At 38.0% G+C, this 24,130-nt stretch overlaps 1 protein-coding gene across 1 annotated transcript in view; it reads left to right on the top strand.

Annotated features, from left to right (window-relative positions):
• Nucleotides 1-1,647: 1,647 nt before the first annotated feature.
• Nucleotides 1,648-24,130, top strand: part of UBE2W (ubiquitin conjugating enzyme E2 W) — a 36,514-nt gene continuing 14,031 nt past the window's right edge. The window contains exons 1-3 of the mRNA XM_065628752.1: nt 1,648-1,759; nt 20,447-20,538; nt 23,753-23,855. Of these exons, the coding sequence (XP_065484824.1) occupies nt 1,745-1,759; nt 20,447-20,538; nt 23,753-23,855 (210 nt within the window). The 5' untranslated portion in view covers nt 1,648-1,744. The remainder of the gene's footprint in view (nt 1,760-20,446; nt 20,539-23,752; nt 23,856-24,130) is intronic.

The raw sequence follows: 24,130 nt of genomic DNA, 5'->3' as shown, positions 1-24,130 counted from the left end.
AAAAGTTCCCAGAAGGTAAAGCTTATTGGTGGGAGTAGTATCTTGCATTACACTAAATAATATGATTAAAAAAGGTAGGGAGGCTTTCAGATGTGCAGCCCTACTTTAGGTCTAAAATTAAAGAAGCAGATTTCAAAGGTAGATACAAACTGAGAACAATTGTTCAATAATTTAACTGGATCTGTATCAGGCTATCTCTGAAGGAAAAGTCAGGTGCTACCCATGGAGCAGATGTGGCCCAAGGGGATTCTTTAGCATCATCAGAAAGTGAGGTGTGAAGGGACAAAAGTACTCCAATGTCTTCAGAATCTGCAGCGAGACCAGTGGGGAGGTGGAAATTATAATGAGCTATAAAATCAGTATCTCTATTAAATCCTTGGTTTTACATGTCCCCTAGGATTATTAGTTTTATAGGTTCGTCTTTGGAAAACCATTTTGTAAGTTTATCCTGAGGATGTTAGGTCTGGAATACTATAGCTGGAATAACAGCTTTACGAAAAATAGTTTCCTCCAGTTGCTTAATTTATTGATTGCATGCAGGTTGCTTCTAGTGAGTGGTGCTTGTTCATTTTCACCTCCACAGTCACCACAGAATAATCCAGTGCAAAGGACGAAGGATATTCCAGTGCAGGAAGGGAAAATGTAGAATCCAAAAATGGTCACATTTAAAATACACCCATGCTCATTTGGGCATGTACACCACCAGACCACCCCAGAATCACAGAATGTTAGTGATTGGAAAGGATCTCAAAAGATCATCTAGTCCAGTCCCCCTGCCAGAGCAGGAACACCTAGAAGAGGTTACACAGGAGGCGTCCAGGCGGGTTTTGAATGTCTCCAGAGAAGGAGACTCCACAACCTCCCTGGGCAGCCTGTTCCAGTGTTCTGTCACCCTCACCGAGAAGAACTTTCTTCTCATATTTAAGTGGAATCTCCTGTGCTCCAGTTTATACCCACTGCCCCTTGTCCTATCACTGGTTGTCACCGAGAAGAGCCTGGCTCCATCCTCGTGACACTCACTCTTTATATATTTATAAACATTGATGAGGTCACCCCTCAGTCTCCTCTTCTCCAAGCTAAAGAGCCCCAGCTCCCTCAGCCTTTCCTCACACAGGAGATGCTCCACTCCCTTCATCATCTTCGTGGCCCTGCGCTGGACTCTCTCCAGCAGTTCCCTGTCCTTCTGGAACTGAGGGGCCCAGAACTGGACACAACATTCCAGATGCGGTCTCACCAGGGCAGAGTAGAGGGGGAAACAGACCAAAAAAAAAAAAATCACATCTGAAGACTGAAGAGCTGTGACAGAGTAGCAGGGAAAGCACCGAGACACGTCTCCCCCAGCCAGGAGAGCAGCTCGACCCCGCCAGCTGCAGGTGGGCCCTTCCCCCGCAGCAAACCAGCCCGGGAGCCCAAGGGGCGGAGCCGCCCGGGCCCGCTGCGGGTTCCGAACGCGCCGCCCCGCCGGGGCTCAGCAGCCGTGAGGAGACAAAGGTTCCCCCCCCGGCCGCGGGGCAGCCCAGCGCTGTCCCCTCCCCGCGCGGGCACCGGGCAGCCCCAGCACGCGCCGCCGACGGCGGGAGCGGCAGCGCGAGCTCAAGGCCGGCGCCCGCCCCGCCACTCCCCTCGCGCATGCGCGGCCGCCCGGCCGGCGGCGGGGGCACGTGACGGGGAAGGGGACGGCCGCGCGACGCTGCGTCTCTGTGGGCCCGGGCCGGCGGCGCAGAGGGGAGGGGGAGGATCCGTCATGGCGTCTATGCAGGTGGGGAGCCTGCGGCGGAGCCGGGGCAGCGCCGGGGCGTGGGGGTATGGGGATGGGCGCCGAGCGGCGGCGGCGGGGGCCCGGGGCCGGGAGGAGCCGTTCCCGCGGGCGTGTGCGTGGTGGTGCGCTGTAGGGAGCGGCGCGGGCGGAGTAACCGCTGGGGCAACGGCTGAGGGAGTCGGTTGCGCGGCGGCCGCGGGTGTGTCGGGGGCCGGCGGGCGCTCGGCGGGGCCGGGAAGGGCAAGGGGAGGTGGAGTAGAGCCGTCCCGGCGCCGGCATGGAGCCGAGACCCGCGGGGGCAGACTGTGAGGGGCGAGACCGGGCCTCGGCTGTGGTACGGGGCGGAGGAGGGAGCCGCAAGGGAGGGCGGGCGGGCGGAGGAGGAGGGGGGGAGGTACCGGGCGCCTCGGGGAGAGGTTTGGCAGCGATGCCCCCTCTCCTTGGGAAGGTGAGGCGAGGGCGAAGGGATCCCTCTCCCCCTCGGCAGGGTTCGAGGGGGCCACGGCCTCGCTGGCCGCCATGGGAGGTGTCCGGCTCGCTTCCCCCAAGCCCCCCGGTGATGTGGCGGCCGCGGGGTGGGGTGAGGGGCGGTCAGGGAGACCCTCCCGGTGACACCGTGAGGCCGGCATCGAAGGAGGTGACCAACAGCTCCATCCTCCCAGGCGTTTCTGGGCTTACGGCACTGTAATTCTCGAGTACAGGGGGGCTGGGACAGACGGGTTTTATCCCAGGCCGTGTGTCCGTGTTGCCCGTGGGGTGCTCTCTCTCTTCGTAAAATGAGATTGTAGTGTGGTGTCAGTCCTGTGGATAGGTAATGGCTGGTGTAGTTGGTTGGATGAGGTTGCTGTAAGTACAGTAGCATGAAACATCCTGCTGCTTGACAGGTATTTCCAGCTGAATTATTTATTCATGCCTTCTCCAAAGGAGTTCTTAAGTAGTAGCTGCAGAAATTGCTCTGGAAGAATGGATCACTTTCACTGTGCGCTGCTCTGAGTGGGTGGTGATTTATTGTGACTGAGGCAGGGGAAAGGATCACTGGGTTTTGTGGCAGTGGCCCCTCTTTCTTTATTTTGCCTGTAACTGCTCTGGTGTTCCTTGAATTTTTACAGTTTTCCGTTTTGTTTTTAGATCTGGATGATCTAGCACTTCTGTTTTCTATCTCAAACTGCTGCTTCTTTTTTTTTTCTTTTCTCCTTTCATTTTGGTCCTGTATAACTTATATTCTTATATTTTTTTTGTCCCTAGTAATGGAAAAGCCCAGAAAGAGTGTACAAAATTAATGAAATTAGTTTAGTTGTGGTAATAGCCTGGATTTAGCACAGCTAAAAAGAGTTAAAATGTCAAGGCATTGAACTTTATGGGGTAGAAATTCTGCTATGAAGTTCAGAAGCATAAAAAAAACATGATGTGTCTTTCTGAGTTGTTGAAATGAAACGGGATCAAGAACATACTGTACAGAATGTTCTTCATATAGTAGTAATTTAGACAGATAGTCTGATCTGCCTTCATTTTATTGGCTCTATCTGGCAAATGTGTTTTTGTAATGCCTTTTTTTTTTTTTTTTTAGTGTTCAGACTTCAACAAGTATAACTGCAAAATAGAGACAATAATTAAGTAGTATCTTTTATAAAACTGTGTGAAAACTGTAGGGAAGTGACAGTTGTGAAACTTGCAGGAGGCACTCCGTAGGACTTTGTAAACCTGTGCTGTGTTGCTGTCTCTGGCCTAGGAAATGACCTTCTACAATTTGCCTCACCCTCATTCCTGTTGCTCCCTCTTTAAAGGGGAAATAATGATTACAAATTAAATGAGGTTACTTAGGATACATGAATGACAAATGCTGCCTAAAAGTAAGAAAAGTTATGTGCGGAGGTAGTACTTGCTTCCTGAAAATATGGCGATGCTAAGTCTAATGTTGTAACTGCATTCATTTTAGAAATATCAGCTGTAAGATTGCACGCTTTTTTTTTTTAATAGTGATGTTCTGTTGTCTTTTGTTGAGAGATTCAAGGAAGTTTATGGAATTCATTTTGTCTATATGTTGCTAGTTGTGTAATGTTATGATGACTTTTTCCTGAGTTTAGTAAATTACTAGTTTAGTAATGCAGCTTAGCAAATTGGAAAAGAAATTGCTTGGGAAATTATTTTAAATAAACTGTAAAAGTAAGTTTCTCAATAGTAGACACCTTCACAGGTGAACAAGATTAAGACTCTGAATTCTTCCATTAGTTAACATTTAAATGATTTGTATTTATGATAAGAACGCAATATTGGTACACTAAGTAAGAGTTAGTCACCTCTTAAACTGCCATAATTTTATATGGCAATGTATGATGCCCTGGGTTAATTACATCTTATTTTTACAAATCCACCAAAATTTATCTGATTAACTTAAAGCTAGAGTTATCTGATCAGTGTAGGTCAGGGTACAAAGAAAGTTTTGAAACTGTAACAATTTACCTCTTTTTGCCAATGGCAATGAACATCACCCTGAAGGGCTACTGCAGTGCAGTTGATGCACAGCAACTTGTAAAATTTGAGAGTTTGAGGCTTTACTTGTATAATTTAAATTCATTGTGATCTTTGTCTGTGTGGACATTCTTTAATGGTAGTTCTCTGTAATGCTTTTCTTCTAGAATAATAGAAGCCAATGTTGAGAAGATCCTGTGTTTGTTTTTCAATCAATGTTTTGCCTAAAGTGGTGACTAATTTGCCACTGCTGGATTGGTTTAAACCTGGTTTGCATAACTTCGAGTAAATATTTTTTTAATTAAAAAAACAACCCCTCCCCCAAAAAAACCCCAACAAACTTGAAGGAAAAGCTTCCCCCTCCCAGCCCCCCGATTTTTTTCCCGGACAACGAACGAAGCTTGTCCAACTTTTCCTGGAAAAAAACAAACACCAAAAATACCCCCACCAAAAAACCAAACAAACAAGAAACAAACACAAAAACAAACAAAAAACCCACAGAAATATTCTTGGAAGTTGTAAGCAGTGTAGAACAAGTGAATAGAGTGAATTTGCTTTAGAAAATTTGGTATAGCATAGTTAGTAATCTGAAGTCTTAAAGCTACACATAAACATAAAAATATGGCAACTGCTGAAATAAAAAAGCATTTAACAGTTGTTCTCGGAATAACTGGAAATGCAGAACTTGCATTAAGAATAGAAGAGCCAGTAAAAAATAGATCCAGGGAATTTCAGTTGAAAATGTATGGAATATATATTATTGCTGTACAAACTGTTAGATAATGAAGGCATTTCTCCCTCAACCCACAGATATCAACTATGTCCATCTTAAACTTGAAAGATTTGCTTTATCCATAATGCTGACATTCTCGCTACTACCATTTTACGTTTCCTCTCCTTTCTAATACTATGTTACTTCAAACCGTGAATTACGACTGGATGTATTTAAACAGCTTTCACAAACACATCTGTGGGAACAGTTTTAGGTTTACATTTTATCACCAAAATAACCTCTGGTTGTTCCTTTAAAGTTAGTCACATGAGGTTTATACGTGTAGATATTTAAATCTGATTACATACAGAACAAATGTCATTAATGGCACAAACAGCTTTTGTAGAGTGTAGAACGTTAGCCTTAGCCTTTGCCATGCGTTTTTTGTTGTCAGGATTATTATTTTTTTGCCTTTGACAACTGCCTGTTGGTGGGCTGCCATCAAAATACATGCACACATCAAAAAACAAACTGCTGCTTGAAAAGTCTTGTTACAGCAATAGATTTTTTTTTTTTCCAAAATGTATATCTAACCAGACATTTAATAAAATAATTTTTCTAGATGACAATGCAGAATTCACGGTAGCTTGAGATCACCAGGAACTTTTATCACAAAACACAAGACAGTAGCAACACAAAAGCTTCCCACAAGTTTTACCGTATTTTTTCAGCCAGGGGGGTAAAGGATGGGGAGAATGTATACAAGCCATTGAAATCTCAGAAAAGTTGGCTTGTAGTTACATTATAGGAAAGTATTATGCTCTGGATATGCCTACTTTTGGTTAGACTTCCTTGTTTCTGTTCTTGACGTGTTCTTCTAGTCTCAGTGGAAGTTCTGTGCTTCCAGCTGTTCTCAGAACAATTGCTCATTTTTTAATCTTTCTTGATGTTGACAGCATTTTTATTTAATAATTTGGAAATACTTTTCTCTTATTTGGTAGCATTGTCCAGGAAAAAGTTCTAAACTATTTTTAATCTATCTTCCAAAAAACCCTGGACAAACCTAACCTTAAGTGAGGAAAGCTCTCAGTCAACTGGAACTTACATGATGATGTGTATGCTCTGTACTGTTAAACTTAACAGTGCAGGATGCTATTTGTTTATTTCAAATAAAATATTTAAAAAATAAAGAGAAAATGAGTATTTACTGTAATCATATAACCAATTCTGGGATATAAACGTAATGAAATTATTGGTAGTTAGTAACAATTTTAATTTAGTGGTGTCGTTGGTGAAATACTGTTGAAGATAAATATTTCAATCAGTTTCTAAACTGAAAAATGCAAGTACCATAATTGAGACCAGAATGAGTGGAGAGTAAAAAGGATTTCTCCTGTTCACCAAGAGTTTTAGTCCTTTATGTAACCTTCAGTTATGAGTGTGTACTGATACGTGGTATATTAGTTTTGGCATATAGTCATGCTACAGTGAAATAAGATAAAGGCAAAATTTAGAGTTATTTTACCAAGATGAGTTAGTTTAATCTTGGGCTTTTAAAATACACTTTTAAAGTGAGTTGAATATTAAGTGAAGTTTAAAATTTATAGTCTTTAAGTCAGTAAAGATAAATAAAATCGAAGTTACAGCTTTAGGCACTGAGGAGTTTCACTTGTTTGTGTAAAACAGAGTTTTTGGAAACACTTCACTGTGCAGCAAATACACAGTTTTTGAGCTATAAGGGTAGAATTTACTTTTTGGGGGAAAAAAAAAAAAGCAGTGGTAGACAAGTTTGCTGAAACCAGTGTCCCTGAGTCTTATCAGCAGATCTTTCTTCCAAATAGACCAACTAGAAAGCTAAAATATAGAAAAATGTAAATGATTTCAACCTGTCACATTGAAGGTTAATCTGATGAATATGTGTATGATTTAAGTCAAGAAAATAAGAGCAGGCATGTATTTATTGTAAGGAATAGTTATGCCAGTTGATTGTGAATATTTTTTACTGAGCTCGATAATGCATGGTACTTTTAGGTCTAGCTATTCAAGCTCTGGGAAGGGGAAAAGATAATAGATTCACAAAAGCCAAGGATTGGTCTCTTGTTAAGGTACTCCCTTGGAAAGCTCTGTGAGTTTGTAATTAATAAGGTAAAGCAGCTTATCTCAATGTGCAAAACTCGGTGATCAAGCACTTTCTTTAATTGTTTGCTCAAATTCTATTGAGCTAAGACTTTCAGACTAAAGAATCTGCACTATGTAATATATAGGTATAGGCTATACCAGTGAATACTCCCAGAGATTGTGATCAAAGAGAAGGAACAACTTCCATTAAATTTACCCATAGTTATGGCTGTGTACAACAAGTATAAATGTGTTCGGTATAATGTTCCTGTCTCTTATGTTGCCTTGATTTACAACTGAGAGACGAGCTTTCAAGCAGTTCACAGGCTAAAGTTCCCACTGGGGCAGAGGGGAAGAAGACAGGAAAGGTCTTTTGCTCAGTACTAGGAGCCAAAAATTTTGTGTATCTGGCATGGTTTTGAAGTAGCAGAGGATTGTGACAGAACTGTCAGATAGGGGTTGGGTTTTTGCCTTTTGAAGGGAGGAAGAAACAATATTACCCATTCATTGAAACCTGATGAAACTTATTAAAACAAAAATAAATAAATGTTTTAAAACAAAGAGAGCTAGTAAGCAACCTTTTGTGGTAGATTGAAGATCAGGTAACCTGTCTTCTGTCTGCTTTTGATAGTTGAGGGCTTTCGAAAGGTATTCTGGAATCTCTACCAGCCTTTGCAGTTTTTTTTGTTTGTTGTTTGTCTTTCCTCTGAGGTGACCTTAGTGGTTGGAATGAAAAACAAGCATCAATCTGGGGTGGCAGGGGAAGAAGGGAGGGAACCCCATAATTTGTGATCCAGGCATCAGTATTAATGTGTTAGAAAAGAAAGGACAGAAGTTAACAGTGGTAGAGCAGTCGTGAGACACCTTATTTTTGGTAATTGATGATCCGATTGAGCATACTGGCTATTCTTCCTTTCATACACAGTATTAAAAAGTAACTGTTTCTGCTTGGGTGATTACAAATACAAAGTTGTCATATTTTTATATTAAACTTTAATTAAAGATACTGCTTGAAATAAGAAAATCCTGTATATATGTCAATAAATTTTGATAATATTTTACTAGAGGATATCAAATATTGTCTCTAAAAGTCTGCTGGAATAAAATGCTTCATGGAATTTGATGGTACTTGTTCACATAAATTTATTTATTTCTTCTTGATTAGAAGTTAGTGGCCAATAATGAGAAGGGGCAAGGAAACTGAATGGATTTTTATCTCCTAAGTTAGAAATGCTTTCCTGATCATATTTAGGGATACAGGTTGATCATTATTTAAATCTTGCTACAGTTTGCAGCTTCCAAGGTTTTGCTGCTTTTCTTTCCAAAAGACTTCTAGTCAGAATGCAGCATTTAATCTTGGTTATCAGCCTTTGGAATGGTTTTTATAAGGATAAGAAATTCCCTGGTAGACATATGGTTGCCCTCATTGTGCAAGCCCTTGCCGGTATCTTAAATTCATTTCTTTAACTGAAGCAGTTCAAATAATGCCAGATTCTTGTCCTTAAAAGATGAAATTATTTTGTGTTTGACTTTTTACTACTGTGTGAGGCTTGTTGCTGGGTATTAGTACATTTGAAGACTCCATTTATAAAGCAGATGACTGGCTGTCAGTTTCATTTTATTCTTCATTAGTGGATTTCACTTAATTTGCCTTAAAGTGACAGGTTCATTATAAAAAAAAATGGATTGTCTGGCAAAAAGCGTTTAAGACTGTGGAGTACAGAGTGTTTTGTGTGTGTGTAGTTATTGGTTTGTCTTTAATTATACTGTAGTTATGATTTCAGGTTGATCTTGTCTCTTAGGGAGTTTAAGACAAGCATATTATTCTGTGTAGAAGAGGACTGTGTTGCTTTGACCTTCCAGTCAAATATTTTAGAATATTTTGGAGCATGTGAAGATGATATTCTGTTATCAAACTGAGAAATCAACAATCCTTCCTCCCACCTCCCAATCCATAACCTAATTAAATTTTTAAATGCTTGGAAGAACAAAAGATTAGTGGTGAAAATTTATTTCTAAGTAGCTTGTTAGAAGATTTATGCATTGCCTTTTGGTTCATTTAAAAACAGAGAAATGTACAAAATGCCTGACATTCAGAAATTGAAGTATGGATTGGTCTGGGAAAATAATATTAGAACTGGGTTGCCAGATGTTAACATGTTTTATTAGAATGAGGAGGAGGAGACTAATCTGCTTCTGCATTCTCAGTACAGATTGAAAACCTGATATTCAGCCAAAAATAGATAAAACTGAAAAAACAATTCTTCAAATTCAAATCATGGTATTATTTTTTGTGGGCAGAGTATTTTGTGAAGCTGTTTTGTGTCCTGCTGAAGCTTTAATTGGGCACATCCAGACAATTATCTTTCTTTCCTCCTCTGGGTCTTGATTAAAACTTACCAGAAGAACTTCATTAGGAAAAATTCATGCAGGGTTGTGATAATCAAGTGTCTGGATGGCTTACAAGTTTGGGAGTTTGGGCCAAATGATTTCACCTGAATTATGGGATACAGTCTGCAAGATTTTTTTTTAATTTGTAGGAAGTCATCTTTTCTTTAGGTTCCCTAAATAGCAAGTTGGACTATTAACAGGTAGTTTTTTCTTGAATGTCACCATTTTTCATCTTTACCTTGTTTCTCTTCTGTTTGAGAGCTTTTTGGTGTTTAAAGTTAGATTTCTAATTGGAGAATAACATGCTATTAGTTCCAGCAGTACTTAACACTGCTAAAAACTTTTTTTTTGTAGAGGAGTTTTGTTTGAAAAGCAGGAATTTCAGGTCCTTTTCAGTAACAAATGTGTGAATGGAAGAACCAAAATGCTGAAAATAGAGTTGTTACTGGTCTTAACTCTCTCAGGTTAGTATATTTTACTAGCAAACTAGCAGCAGCTTTGCTTATGAAACAACATGGTGGTGTTGTAACAACAGCCTGCTAACAGCTCTTTCTGTTCTGGTACAAGGTTACCGTTTGCCTCCATTCTGCGAGGGAGCATTTGGGGGGAAAAACAAACAAACACCTTTCTCCTGCATGCAAAAACTTATTTGAAACAGAAAGGATTTTTTTTTAAACATTTTGTGACTTGAATGGGGGAGGAGGTGACAGCCAGTAGCTCATAAGTGAAATGTAAATCCTTTGCCAGGACTTCATCATAGTACTGACAGTGCTTTTGTGCTAACAGTTTGCTGGGTACATTTACATCTTCGGGTGTGGAAGAGAATCACTGGTAGTTACTGAAGATATATTTTTAGGTGTCCCTAGGGTGCAGTGGCTTTACCACCATAAAATAGAAGAATGGAGCCCCTGTGGGATTAATTTTTAACTTTTAACTGTTTTATCAGTTAGTTTTTCTTCCTCTTTGATCTCCAAGCCAGATTAAGATTTGACTTTACAGTATCTAGGAAGGCTTGGCCTTGGAAGGCTACTAGTTTCTTTATCATTGCAACAAAGAAAAGGGAATTGGAGTGCGTGGAAATAGAAGGTTTCTAACAAAATTCAAGTGCAGATGTTTTTGACATTCATGCTTCCTAGTCTGTGAATTTGCTGTTCCATCTTTCAGTTTCTTCATATCCTCATGATATTGCCTAACTGAGCATGGCTAGTAGGGTCTCTACCACTCCAGGTGAGAAGGCCATCATATTCCAGCTTCATCATCTACCACAGCTTGTTTTAGTGTTAAAATAAGGTGCGGTGATATACATTTCCTCCAGCAGAAATTAACAGAAGCTGTTTGCCCATTTTCTACTTTTTACTGTACTGGTAGGTTTCTGCTCTACTGATAGAGAAAAATTGCTTTCCCCCCAGCTGTTTTCTACCAAACTCTAACAACTGCCCTTAATATATCTTGGCTTGTACTGAATCTTCTTTTAGTTTAATCAGCTCAGCTTTTCTCTCTATTCCATTCTTTCCCTAAAAAAAGTCTCTAAACCAGACTTTCAGGTCTATATTCAGGGTTGTTCATAGGTAGAGCATTTAAGTAAGGGCATTGTTTAGTTTACCTATTTAAGATACTGCACATCTTGTGCAGCTTTTCTTGAAATGCCAAGAAGTGTGGTTTCAAGATTTGCAAATATAAGACTGCTGAAGGTATGCATTGATCTTTTTCAGTCTTATTTTTGTTGTATTATGTACCTTTATAAAGTTTGTATTTTTGGCTCTGAGGAAATAATAAGGCAGAGTGTAGACACACAGTTGAACTTGACTGGATGATGGTGTTAATATTCTACTGCTAATCAACAGAGCCAATGGAATGGTATATCTGTGCTTTGCCCACTCCAGTTACAAAGTATAGTATGTTAACTGAAACAATATTCATTGGCTATCTTGGTTGCTCTCAGCTGTATGTACCTAATTCGTACTTCGTAATTACCTCTGTGACTAAGAATGTCTTGGTTTTTCACTGTGCACATGCTTTTGTTTGCATATAGCTGTGTTTAACTCTCTAGGCTCCAGTTTTTCAAGGGAGGGGCAAAGCTATTGTAAGAGTTCTGACAATGGGCTTAGAACTGGAAATAGACACCTGATATTGTGATATTCCTTTTTAAAAGCATTGGGAAAGGCAATTTTCACATACCTGCAAAAGCTAGGTCCGTTTTCATGGCGGGGAAGGAAAATACTTTTGACTGCACTATTGCATTGTGGGGGATTGTGCTTAGTCTGTCTACCAGTCTGTTCATAGGTATGATCCTTGTTTGTGGTAGAATCACAAAAAAGATCCCTGGTTTTGGGGAATATGATGGTGATATTGTCGTATAGGCTTTAGGAATATAGCTTATTGCCTTTTGAAGTAGCTGACAGGGACACAGATCAGTTAACTAATTTTGTATTTGTTAATAAGCATTTATGTGACCTGTAACATCTTGCTCAATGGTGCACGGTGACCAATTGATTCTAGGAAATGCATTCTGAAATACTAATGTTGCCAACCTCCAAATCTCCTCCTGTCCTAAATTGCTACCCTCTCCCCCTTTTCACATATTGCATCTTTTTATATGCTTCTGCCCTGTCTTTATATGAATCACCAGGAACCAACATAAATGAGAATTCAGCTGTGGCATTTGTGACGTTACCACACCAGTTCTAGCGGTGGCTGAGTAAGATGTGTGCCATCTAGAAGGTGCTATAAGCTGTTTATTTCAGAGATGTATTTAACTTGAACCATGACAGTGTATCCATCCATCAGGACTGAAATGATAGCACTTGTTGTGAGCTGTCTGTGGAGCTGGCAGGAATTTTAGTCCACCGACTCCCAGTTAATTTTGTGTTATTTGCTCCATGTGTTTTGAGAAGTCTTATGAGCTTGACACTTCAGAAAATCTGTAGAGGATAACCGAAGGGGTTGCACAAATATTTGACAGAATTAGCAACAGAATACAAGCCATCGCTATGTCAGTCATGTCTGAACTACTTGAGTAAACTTTCTTTTGGAGCTGATGTTTGGGTTAGTGTTAAGCTGTGTTCTTTGACTTCATCCTTTCCTGTAGAGATATTTGAAACCAAGATTACTTAATTCACCTACTTCCACCTTTTATGAACATACTTGTGTGAACTACTGATTATGTCACTACTCTTTGCCTTTTGCAGTTGGTTTTTCCTTTAGTTGAAGGACCATGGTGTTATTAGTCTTGAGTTTCTCATCTTCCTACTCTGCTGTTATGTTTCTCTCTAGATCGTGAATATTTTAATACAACTTCCAAGTAAAGCAAAACTAAAATGTATCAAAAATAATGTTTAAGCATGAAGTCCTCTGTCAAAAATAAGGAAAATATCAAATTAAGACTGATTGTGCATCCTTCTTTTATTCCCCCTTTATGTAAATAACTCCATGATTGCAGTTGGGTTGGTGTTGTTTGTTTGTTGTGTTTGTGTGTTGTGGTTTTTTTTTTTTTTTAAATCTGAATAGAAAGTAGAGAAGCAGGAAGGCAGCTTATATATAAAATCTTCTGATGGATTAGCAGAAACATTGGAAAGATGGTCTTGTGTTATGAAAATAACAATACAGCAAGGACAGCTCCCAAGAGCATATCAATGTATAGAAGACATCTATTTAGAGGTTATTGTGGGAATGAGTAGTTGCACTAGCTTGTATTTTGACTTAAAGGAGCTGGCTGAGAGGCTGAAAGCAACTTGAGTTATGCGATTAAAAAAACCAGTATTCTTGGTTCATGGTGAGAAAAATAGCAAATGTAATTTTGGTATTGACTTTAGATATACATGTTTCAACATAGCTAGAGATCTGTAAATAAAGGAGGACTCCTGATAATTAAGGGTGTTGAAGTGCTACAAGTTTCTAGAATAAAATACTGGTGTGTCAAGCTGTTTCAGTATGGATAAAATATAGGAATAATTGCAAAAGTCAGTATGGCTACATGAGGAGCTATTTAATAACTTGAAGACTGAAACAGCTTTGTACAAAACAGAAAAGTGAAAATAAGGAATTACTGCTAAAGCTTAATATGAAAGAAAGGGACAAGCAGATGAATGAAATCTACCCATAGTGCATTGTCTTAAGTTAGCAGATTTGAAAAGCATTAAGAAAGGTTTGTATGACTCACTAGAAAGATGAAGAAAGGGATGAGCCTGTGAATGGAAAAGAAAAATGGAGAATAGATGACACAGATACTTAAATTAGCAATGAGTCAGTAAACTAGTCCAAATAAAAAGGACAGAATAATTACCTTTTAGGCACTGGATGTTATGTCAGTTACTACGATTCACCTGTGTGAGTTGGTTTTGGTTTTTTGTTTGGAGTGTTTAAGCAACTGCATCTGATTATTTTGACAATTATTTTGAGTGACTTTCCAGATGATATATACTATTTTTATTATTCTACTATCATGTGAGAGGACGGCTTCCAGAAATCACTGGACCAAACAGTGTCTGATGCCTGTATGCCTATAGGATATAATAGACCATTAACCCAGGAGTTCCTAGATAAAAAGTAGCCAGAATGGATTTCAAGAGAAGAATCACATTGAACTAACATAGTTTCCTCTTCTCATGCAGTAACTATTGTAAAAGAGGAGCAGTAGCTGTGTAGCTGTATTCTGACTGTACAAATATTTTTGATTTGCATTAGTGTGACATTTGAATAAGCACACAAGAAAAATGTGGTATAAATCAGTGTGTGGTTTTGTTTTGGTGTGGGTGGTTTTGTTTTGTTTTTTGTTTTGGTGGTGTTTGTTTTTTTTTTAGTTAACTGCAAAGCCTGCTTGTCACGGTATCACAGTTGTAGTTTGCTTGTAGTAAAATCATCTGTGTGTCTGACTGAGAGAGGGCATTGGGTTCTGTCAAGCTGAGTGGACCTACCAAAGAGTATTTTGAGGACAGTCTCCATTGGCTTTCTTGCCGTTTCTGAAAGGGGCTTGGATGACTGGGATGTAAGTGTTCTTGCAAAATGCATATCTGGCAACAAATGGAGAAGGATTCAAATTAATAACATGCAATTCAGTAGAGAAAGCTACAAACTGTTTAATATGGGGAAGAGATGGGAAAAGGGACTCTAAAAATATTGTGCTGCTACAAAGAGAAAACAAATCTCTGGGGTATATTCGTGTAAGGATCATGATGAAACATTCTTTTCTTTATATATATAAAGATAGATATTTATATAGATACATATACTAAAAATACAAATTAAGGAGACACCTGCAGACCAGTAAAAATAAAATACTTTAAAAATGAGACTTGGAGAGGGGGACATTGAAGGAATTATGTGTTTAGTTTAGTAAAGATTGGAGAAAGAGAGAAGTTGAAATAAGTAAAATAATTCTCTTTTGTATCCATGAATAGTAAGAGAAGTAATTTGACATAATTTATTCAACTCAGCTAGAACTCTTACCGTGAAGAAAGTTCTTCCAATTATAAAAGCAAGAGATAGGGTGATGTGGACAATGTTAAACGCTTTTAACTACAAGGGTATTATAAGAATCTTTGATCCATCCTTAAGTTAGGAAATTGGAGAGGTGACTTCCCTGAGGTATCTTCAAGTTGTAAGTTTATATGGCTTTACAAATGGGACAGTTAAAATTGTCTGAAAAGTGTTAATCCATTCTACTTTGTCCTGTTATGTATATTGCTGCTAATTCTCAAGGATTTTGTGCCAGAAAAAAAGAGTTTTCTGTATTCATGGCTGTCAAATACAAGGAAGACTTTTCTCTGTCTGAAACTGTTCCTTTTCAAATGCTTAATTTCAGAAACTTATGTTTGCAGTGTGCCTTTTGTTCTTAATATGAGTGGGCTTGGTACATCGTAGTCATGTTTTTTTATAAGTACATAACCAAATTATTTTGAAGCTGAGCGTGTGTCTCTGGATTTGTGCATGATACTACAGTAGTCTGTAGACATAGCGTTACTCTGAGAAAAGTAATGTTCTTTGTGACCTCTTTGGTCATCTAGTACAAATATTGTTACACACCGAAGAGGAATTATTTTCAGGTTTTTGCATTTAAACTTCAGATGTTTTCTGAATTACTATGGTAACCAGGAGCTCAATTTCCTAATAAACTGTATGAATCTGTCCTTCAAGGGCTTCATTGAAAAGATTTTTTTTTTTTTAAAACTAGATTGACTCCTGATAATACAGTTTTCTGTATTAATGAGACATAACATGAGACAAACTATTTTAAGATTTCAAGTAACTGAAAGATGAAGATAAAACCATTTTTTTGTAATATCTTTGAAGGGTATCTTCCAAATTTCTGAGCATTCTTAGCTGCATCTTGGACTGTGTGTGCAAATGTAGTCAGCAGCTTGAGAAAAGCAATTTTTCCCTCACTCTGGCACTTGAGACCACATCTGGAGCACTGTCTTCAGAGAGCCCCAGTACAATAAAGACATTGATGTACTGGAGTAAGTTCAACAGATTGCCATCAAGATGGTTAGGGGCTGAACTACGTGATGTGCACGGAGAGGCTGACTGGATTTCTTTGGCCTTGAGAAGGCAAAGGGAAGGCTTTGCTGATGTCTACAACAACCTAATGGAAGGGAAATAGGGAAAACAGGGTCACAGTGGGAAGACAAAGGACAACAGACACAAATTGGAATGTGAGATGTTCCAGTAAGATATAAACCAAACATACCATGACGACAGTCAAACTCTGGAATGCATTGGCCAGAGAGGTTGATTAAAAACAGCTTTCTAAATATTAGTTAGCCACTCTCTTAAAGTAATTTTTCAGTATTTGAATGAGTTCTGGTTAGTAGACTGTGATGCTGTCTACAATTTTGTTCCAGTTGCTATACAGTACTCTTGAGCCTCTTCTGGAAAAGGTCTGTAGGCAGCTATTTTGCTAGCCTATACAGAAATAATCGAGTTTACGCCTGACAGAACAAACCAAATTCTGAAAATGTCTGGTGAAAGCCTATTAAAGCTACTTAGCTGTGTTCATCAGATAAGGTATGATTAACTTGTGTGGCATGGTTAATGGAACAATAGTGTTGTAAAATAGTATATTTTTATTGTTCCAGTTGGGAAAAAAAAAAGGGCTTGTATTTCCATAAGTGTCACTTCTTAAATGTATATCAGTTGGTCCAACAGTAGCAATTCTCTTTGTGAAAAGACTTTGCCTTACTTCTATCCGTAATGGCTAGAGTAACACTCAGGAAATCTCTAAAAACGTGGGGTTTTTTTTCCCCTTGAGCTGTCTACCACTTTCGGAGTTCATAGAATCATAGAATAGTTTGGGTTGGAAGGGACCTTCAAAGCTCATCTAGTCCAACCCCTCTGCAATGAGCAGGGACATCTTCAACTAGATCAGGTCGCTCAGAGCCCCATCCAGCCTGGCCTTGAATGTCTCTAGGGCTGGGGCATCTACCACCTCTCTGGGCAACTTGTTCCAGCATTTTACCACCTTCACTGTAAAAAGTTATTCCTCATGTCTAGTCTGAATCTCCCCTCTTTTAAAACCATTACCCTTTGTCCTGTTGTAACACGGCCTGCTAAAAAGTCTGTCCCTGTCCTTCTTAAAAGCTCCTTCTAAGTACTGAAAGGCCGCAATAAGGTCTCCCTGGAGTTCCTGTCGTTATGGGGACTGGAAAAAATCTAGGAATTTATTCAAAATTGGTGTTTTTGTCCTTTAGTTTCAAGGGAAGTTATCCAAGATAGCCAGTATAGCCGGAGAGAATAAAAATGAAAAGATTCTGTGCCATCTCTTGTAGCAGTTGTTGGTCTTCTGTCCTGATTGCCCACAGTTGTGGGATGAGAGCCTCTTCATTTTGAGGATAGTGGCTGTTTATTTTTTCTTTAATTTTTTTCCCTGGCCTTACCCTTACGGGGAACAATCTTGAGATGCGGGAAGTCCAACAGGGCAGAGTATGAAAGGGAATACAGCTGATACTTCAGACAGGCATAGGGTTAGAGCAGTTACAGTAAAGCTGAAGGGAATAACGCCTTTAGCTGATCCTTGGTTTGGTTTGGGACATTGCTCTGAATGGAGAGCAAGTCCAGAAGAGCTGTGAGTTTCTTGACCTTTGCTTCCCCTCTCTACCTTTCCAACGCAGAGCTGTGTCTAGGAACTTACTGTTAATCAGAACTGCACTGGGGTTTTCTATGCATAATAGGTAATCATAGTCAGGTTTTCTTCGTGGTTTCCCTTATTTCCAAGTGATAAATTTATTTCATAAAGCTTGTTTTCATTTCATTCCATGGATAGCAATGTTATGGTCTTGCTTTTATGGGAGACTTAGGTTATTGAGTTTATTTGGCTTAATAGTCAGATAACATATCCATTTTCTACTGAATGTGCTCTTTTCTGCTTTATATGGGAATGACATGGATTTTTTTTTAATTGATATTCTCACTGAGAGCTGCAAATACAGGTCAGACTGAGCTTATGGTGGTAGCTGTTTGAACTGACTAACTTGGAACTGATAATGCCTTATTTGTCTTTAAAAATATGGTTCTGTTTACTGTTATACTTTTGACCCAAAGTGTAAATAGTATCTCCTGTTGTTTCTCTGGGATGCATTTTTGGATCTTAATATATTTTGTATTGCAACTGACGAGAAGCAATGTGTTGTCTGTATGTATTATTTGCATTTAATGGACAGGCCCCTATGACATTGTCAGCAAATGTTTTAAGATTGGAGGAACAGAGCACTTCGGTGTCCTCTGCTGATCAAGTAGACATTTTATTTTTTTCTTTTTTCCTCTTGGATTACTGGCTTTTTAGAAAGAACCATAAATATTATATGTGAAAACTGAAAAGCTGTGAAGCTGTGAAGAGGATAAAATCGTGACTGAGACTGTATTAGGCTGAAAAGACAGTTGCTGGAGAAAAGGGCCAAAGGTCTGAACTTGAAATGAGAGGATGTTTTAAGTGTTGGGATTTTTGTTCAGATACAGAAAAACAACATTTCCTCTCTTCAAATTACTGTTTGGTCAGATACTGATACCTTAATGTGGCTGATCTTAATTTAATTTTAAAATGGATATTAGGCTCCTTTTTATAAAGACAGTTGTATAGTTGGTCTACATGTATAAGTAAGTGGGGATACTGAATTATTTGCTGTTCTTATACACATTTGCTCATGACTATTTTGTACCTAATGTTTCCAAATCTCCTCTTTAAGGGGAAGAGTTTGAATTTCCCTTATCATAAAAGGTTCTTATCTCTGAACTTTTAAAGTATTTTTCTATGTGATGATCTATATGACAAGGCATACACAGGTTGACTACCATTGAGATTTACTTGATGATTGTCTTGGAAAGTGTCAGAAAGAGAAGTGACCGCAGAACATCTCTGTCACTCAAATTAAGGATTTGTAAAATGGTTTCGAAACTTTGTTCTTTTGCAGTGTATTTCATAATAGTGGTGTTAAACACGGTTGGTGTTTATAATCTGAAATTTTCCTAAACTGTGCAGAAAGCAAAAGATGAACTAGGAATCTGATCTGTCTTTCACTGTGTTAGCACTGTAAATAGCTTTATTCTGAAAATACTAGCATTGTTTTTTGAGTTTGTTTATACCTGTACACCAATTATAACAGCCTGTAAAATGCTTTTATGACATAACATTTCACTGCAAAACATATTTGTTTAATTACTTGCAAAAAAAACCCTTTTAAAGTCTTTATCTGGGTTTACGGTAGGAACTTTCAAAACGGAAAACCAAAGCAAGTTTTCAGGGCTGCTTGACAGAGACAAAGTTATTTCAAAATGTAAATTGTTAATGTATGAGGGCCTTTTCTTTAAGAGTTGTGTTTCTGAATTCATGGTAGTCTTGTTTCAAAGGTAGTAATGAGATAACAGAATCACTTCTGTGTTGACAAATGAACACTTTTTATTTTCCCCTGTGATTTTTTTTTTTAAGTTCTACTAAGCATCAGGAAAGTTATTTGAAAAATTAATAAGAAACAGCTACAAATATCTGATAAACTTACATTTAAAAAATCCTATATTGCATCAAAATTAGATACTAAACCCCACAAACCATATATATTTATTCCTCTTGAATGCTAGCTCAGGCTTAAATCTTACCTAAGGTCATTTTGACTAGTAGGATGATGGAAACAGACTGAGAGATGGTAAACATCAAAGTTGTTGGCAGGAAAAAGGAGAGTAAGACATGAGAAAGCCTTGAACTTTTTGTTATCTAGATGGCTTGGAAATGACAAAACATTATTGCATTTGCATAACTGTTTATATGGCAAAAATATACTCTGAAAGCAGTGCCACTTCAATGAGACTGCATTTCTCTTGCTCTGTAGATTGTAAGAAACGGTTCTGGTAGCTGTTGTAGAAGTGGCTGGTTGCGTTACTAATTTATCCCTGTCAAAATAGTTAAAATTACCTGAGCTACTGGTGTAACACTTCTCTAAATATCAGGAGTTTGTAGGTTCTAAGATGCAGTTACTATAAAGTTACAAAGTAGTTTGTGTTCTGTATGTCAGTCTGGTTTTAGTTTTGTGCTCTTTCCTCTGGGATGATTTACAACAAGGCAAAGGCTCGCACAGATGCTAGACAGAAGAGAAAGGAGAGTTGTGCTGTTAAAATCTTAAGAGAATTAATCGTATATCTGATGTTGTCAGGGAATATAAAATGGTCACTGCTGAGTGTAAAGCTCGAGTTGACATATTTATAATATGACAAAATCTTGGATACCTCTGTGTATTTTGTAATGTAACAGTTCTTCACTTAGCAGTGTTCCTAACAAAAGTGCCATTGCATTTTACCAAAAAGATAGGTTTAAGGGTTGTGACTTGTTTTGCCTGTGACTTTTGTGTAATTTCTAGCAGAGTCTGCCCTCTTTCTCAACATTCTTTCACTTTTTATCTAAATTTTCAAGTAAAACTCCTTTTACCTTTCAATGATTGATGAAATGTACTTTAGTGTGCATGTTTATTGTTGAACTTTATTTAATATTTCAAATATTCTATACAATTTATTTATAGAAACGATTACAAAAAGAACTATTGGCATTGCAAAATGATCCACCTCCAGGAATGACTCTAAATGAAAAGAGTGTACAAAATTCAATTACGCAGTGAGTATATGTACTGTTTTTGTGGTTTTGGGGTTTTTTTGTTTGTGTTTTTTGTTTTTTTTAATAGAAGCTAAAAAGTGTAAGTAATGAAAAGTCCTCTGCATGCCACTTTTACCACTTATTCCAAGTTACAGTCTGAATTTTTGTTTTTAGTCTAGGGATTGAAACATTGTTCTACTTAATGAGCATATTGCAGTAACTTGCTGGACACACTCAGGAACTGGATAGTGAATTCATTAAATTTCTAATAGGTGTTTTACTTTCTAACAAAATGGTAATTGGTAAAAGCTTCTGTGTATTTTAGGATAAAATAACTTAACAATCTGTCATAGCTACTAACCTCTGAAATGCTTCTAAATTTATTGAAATAATGGAGCAGTTTGTTTAGAGTTTCTGCATTATTTGCCTTCAGTATATTTTGTAGATGTTAATTTTCATTACCTTCTTTCTCTAATGTGGAAGAAACTGCTTGAAGAGCAAAGTTATCTAAGTACGTTTTTTTTCCCTTCCCGTTTTTTCTGTGATTAATGAAACAGAAAGAGAAACACAGAGAAATGTTCTATGTTCTGTCCATTGAAATGGACAGATGTTGTTCCTGGTATTTAAACGATTTTTTTTTTTTAATTGAAATTCAAAAGATTTAGACTGTGTTGATATTTCTTCTGGATAATTTCCTTAGTTTAGTTTCAAAACAATGTTAAATTATTAGCAGATGTAAACATTTATGAGAGTATGAATCTCAGGCTATATGTTCTGCGCTATATTATTGATTGATGGCTCAATTTAAAAAATAACATAAAGCTGACTTCTGATGTTGTTTCACATCTGCATTTTTGGTGGTGATACTCAGACCATGTTACATGAGGCTTTTCTGAGCCTTGTATATACTGAGTGAAACACTGCTATTGCTTTTTAAATTATTTCTGTTTCTGCGATAGTTCATGCAGATGAATATGACTAAAACAAATTGAAATAGCACTTTTCAGAATTTGATACAAATAATAATAAAATGCTGTACAACTGCTGAATTACAGCCTGTGTTTCTTGCTTTCATTTGGGTTTTCTCTGGGAAGCAAAATACTTAAATTTTCTGAAAAAAGGACTCGAACTAATATTTACCAGTGTTTTTCACTCATTTAAACAAAAAACAACTACTAAATGAAAGTTTCCAGCAGATGAAGAGATGGAAAAGGGGAAAAATGTGTGTGTGTGTTTGTTTTCTCCTGTTTGTGGATTTCCATTACTCTTGGAACAGAGGCATCCTAAGAATATGACCTTACTTTTTTCTGCTGTATTCAATTTTTATGCCTTTCAATACCTTACATATAAAAACTTGATGTTTACTCTCATGCTAGATTTTGGAATTGTGTGTTTAAGAAGCTTTCTGTCACAAGTAATGTGTTTTTTCTCTTTGAGGATTTTTGATGAAAAGTAGTGTGTTTGAAGTTCATTAATCAAGTTGCAGTTTGAACTGGTGCAGTAAAGATGTGTGTAGCAATACTAGCTTAGTTTTGAAAGATGTTGAATAAAATAGTTGGATCCCATGATGTAACTAGGTCACGTGAAATGTTAAGCAATCATCTATCTTATATACACAAGGATTAGAAATTTGAGATAGCTAAACCATAAAACACAGAGGAAAGATGGGTTCTAGTGATTGCCTGACCATAAAAGGAGCAATGTCCAGGCAGAGTTATCCTTCTATTTAGTAAATGAAACCATTTTAAAAACTTGAAAGTGAAGGTTCTGGTTCACAAAGACCAATGAAGCTGAAGAGTATTGGTGCAGCATGTGTATAAATGTAAAAGCAGAAGGCATAGGAATAGATAAGTGGTCTGGAGTGCAGATGGTTTAAATTGAAGGAGTCTTCACAAAATTAAAATATGGAACACTAGTACAGCCATCATTGCACTACTGTTGAAGATGCATTCCTTCTGAATAGTGTGACAGCTGGCAGTTGAGAAGCAATTTTTCTCAAAATTTAAAACAAAAAAAAGTAATAGAGGGAAGATGAAAATGTGCACGGCTTAAATACACAGGGAGAATGCATATGACATGACAGGAGGCTGGAGAGGTTGGGAATAGGATCATCAGACTGCCAGCTGGAGGAGATGTCGACTTTTCTGTACATGCCACTGTTCTGAAAAATCTCAGCTGCCTCACTTGAGTCTAATGTAAATCTTACCTGAGCATTTTTATAGTCTCGCTGTACTTTACCTTATCGTATTGCTCAGATGTGTAAAACTCAGTCAAGGGTGAAAAACAAAAATGAAGAAGTGATGCCACGAAGAATAGTATTAAGCGATCAACAACAGAACTCCAAAATGACAGAAGTTAGATAAGTGTTGCTGCATGTGTTGAACAATATGCAAAGCATCTATTTTTGATTGGATCAAAAAAACCCCAACAACCCAACCCAAATTACCACCACCAAAAAACCCACGCCCAACATCTGCCTCCATCAGCTCCACCTGTCAGTTACTTCCATGTTATTATGATGAAAGGAGTGGAAGCAGAGGTAAAAGAATACTGCGATATGTTGAGGTGTTACCTTTTTTACAGTTGCAAAGCATCCTGTGTTTTCTTTTTAATTTTCTATTATCTTTTCCTTTTTATAGTATTAACTTTTCCAGTTTTGGCTCTGTTACCTGTCAGCTTACATACCATTTAATTTCTGAATTTTTCACAGATGTAAGTGCAAGAGGAGCATTGCCCTTCTCCCTTGGATACAGATTTTATTTTAATAAACTGTATTGATGATTTCCTTGACAGAAAAGTGAAACAACATGAAAGAGAACGTATACTAGTTTGTTTCCCTCCAAGGCTGTTTTTGTGTAGGAATAAACTTTGGAACAGGTCTTTTGTTTCGTTTTGTTTCGTGGTTGGTTTTTTGGTTGGTTGGGTTGGTTGGTTGGTTTTTTCTCTCCTCACTTTAACAGTCATTTTATTGGGAAATGATAGGTCTGTGGTGAGTTCAAGTCATAATTACTTGTATAATTTGCAGCACTATATCAATGCCTGTATGTAAAATACCAAGCTTGTTGCTTTAAAATGTAGACTTGTAGTGTCATTGACTTTCGTAATAGTTATGGTAGTAAGGGAGAATTTAGAAGGTGTGACTGTGATTGGTAACTGGTTTGATAAGTCCTGTACTCCAGGAGTAAAATTATAATTTGTCAGTCCACAATTCTAACAATTTTTTCACATTCCTTAGGTGGATTGTAGACATGGAAGGTGCTCCAGGAACACTATATGAAGGCGAGAAATTTCAGCTTCTATTTAAGTTTAGTAGTCGGTATCCTTTTGATTCGCCTCAGGTAACTGCTTTCTTAATTTTGCTTAACACTACCTTTAGATTATAGCTCCATGACACATGCTGAATATTAGTATCATCCATGTATCCTAGTATGAAATGTAGTTACTTCAGTTTGTATTAAACACATTGTGCAGGTGCCTTTTCTCTTAAAAATTACTGCAGTGAGGTATAGTGCTGTGATGGTCTACTTGGTTTCGCAGGAGATGAAAGAGCAGTGTAAGCTGGAGGCTTCTTTGAGGCTGATGTTCATATGAAAGAGCAACACAGGCTAAAATA

Source organism: Caloenas nicobarica, chromosome 2 (genome assembly GCF_036013445.1).
Source record: "Caloenas nicobarica isolate bCalNic1 chromosome 2, bCalNic1.hap1, whole genome shotgun sequence".
NCBI classification, from domain to species: domain Eukaryota; kingdom Metazoa; phylum Chordata; class Aves; order Columbiformes; family Columbidae; genus Caloenas; species Caloenas nicobarica.
This window is presented reverse-complemented; position numbering and strand designations above follow the sequence as displayed.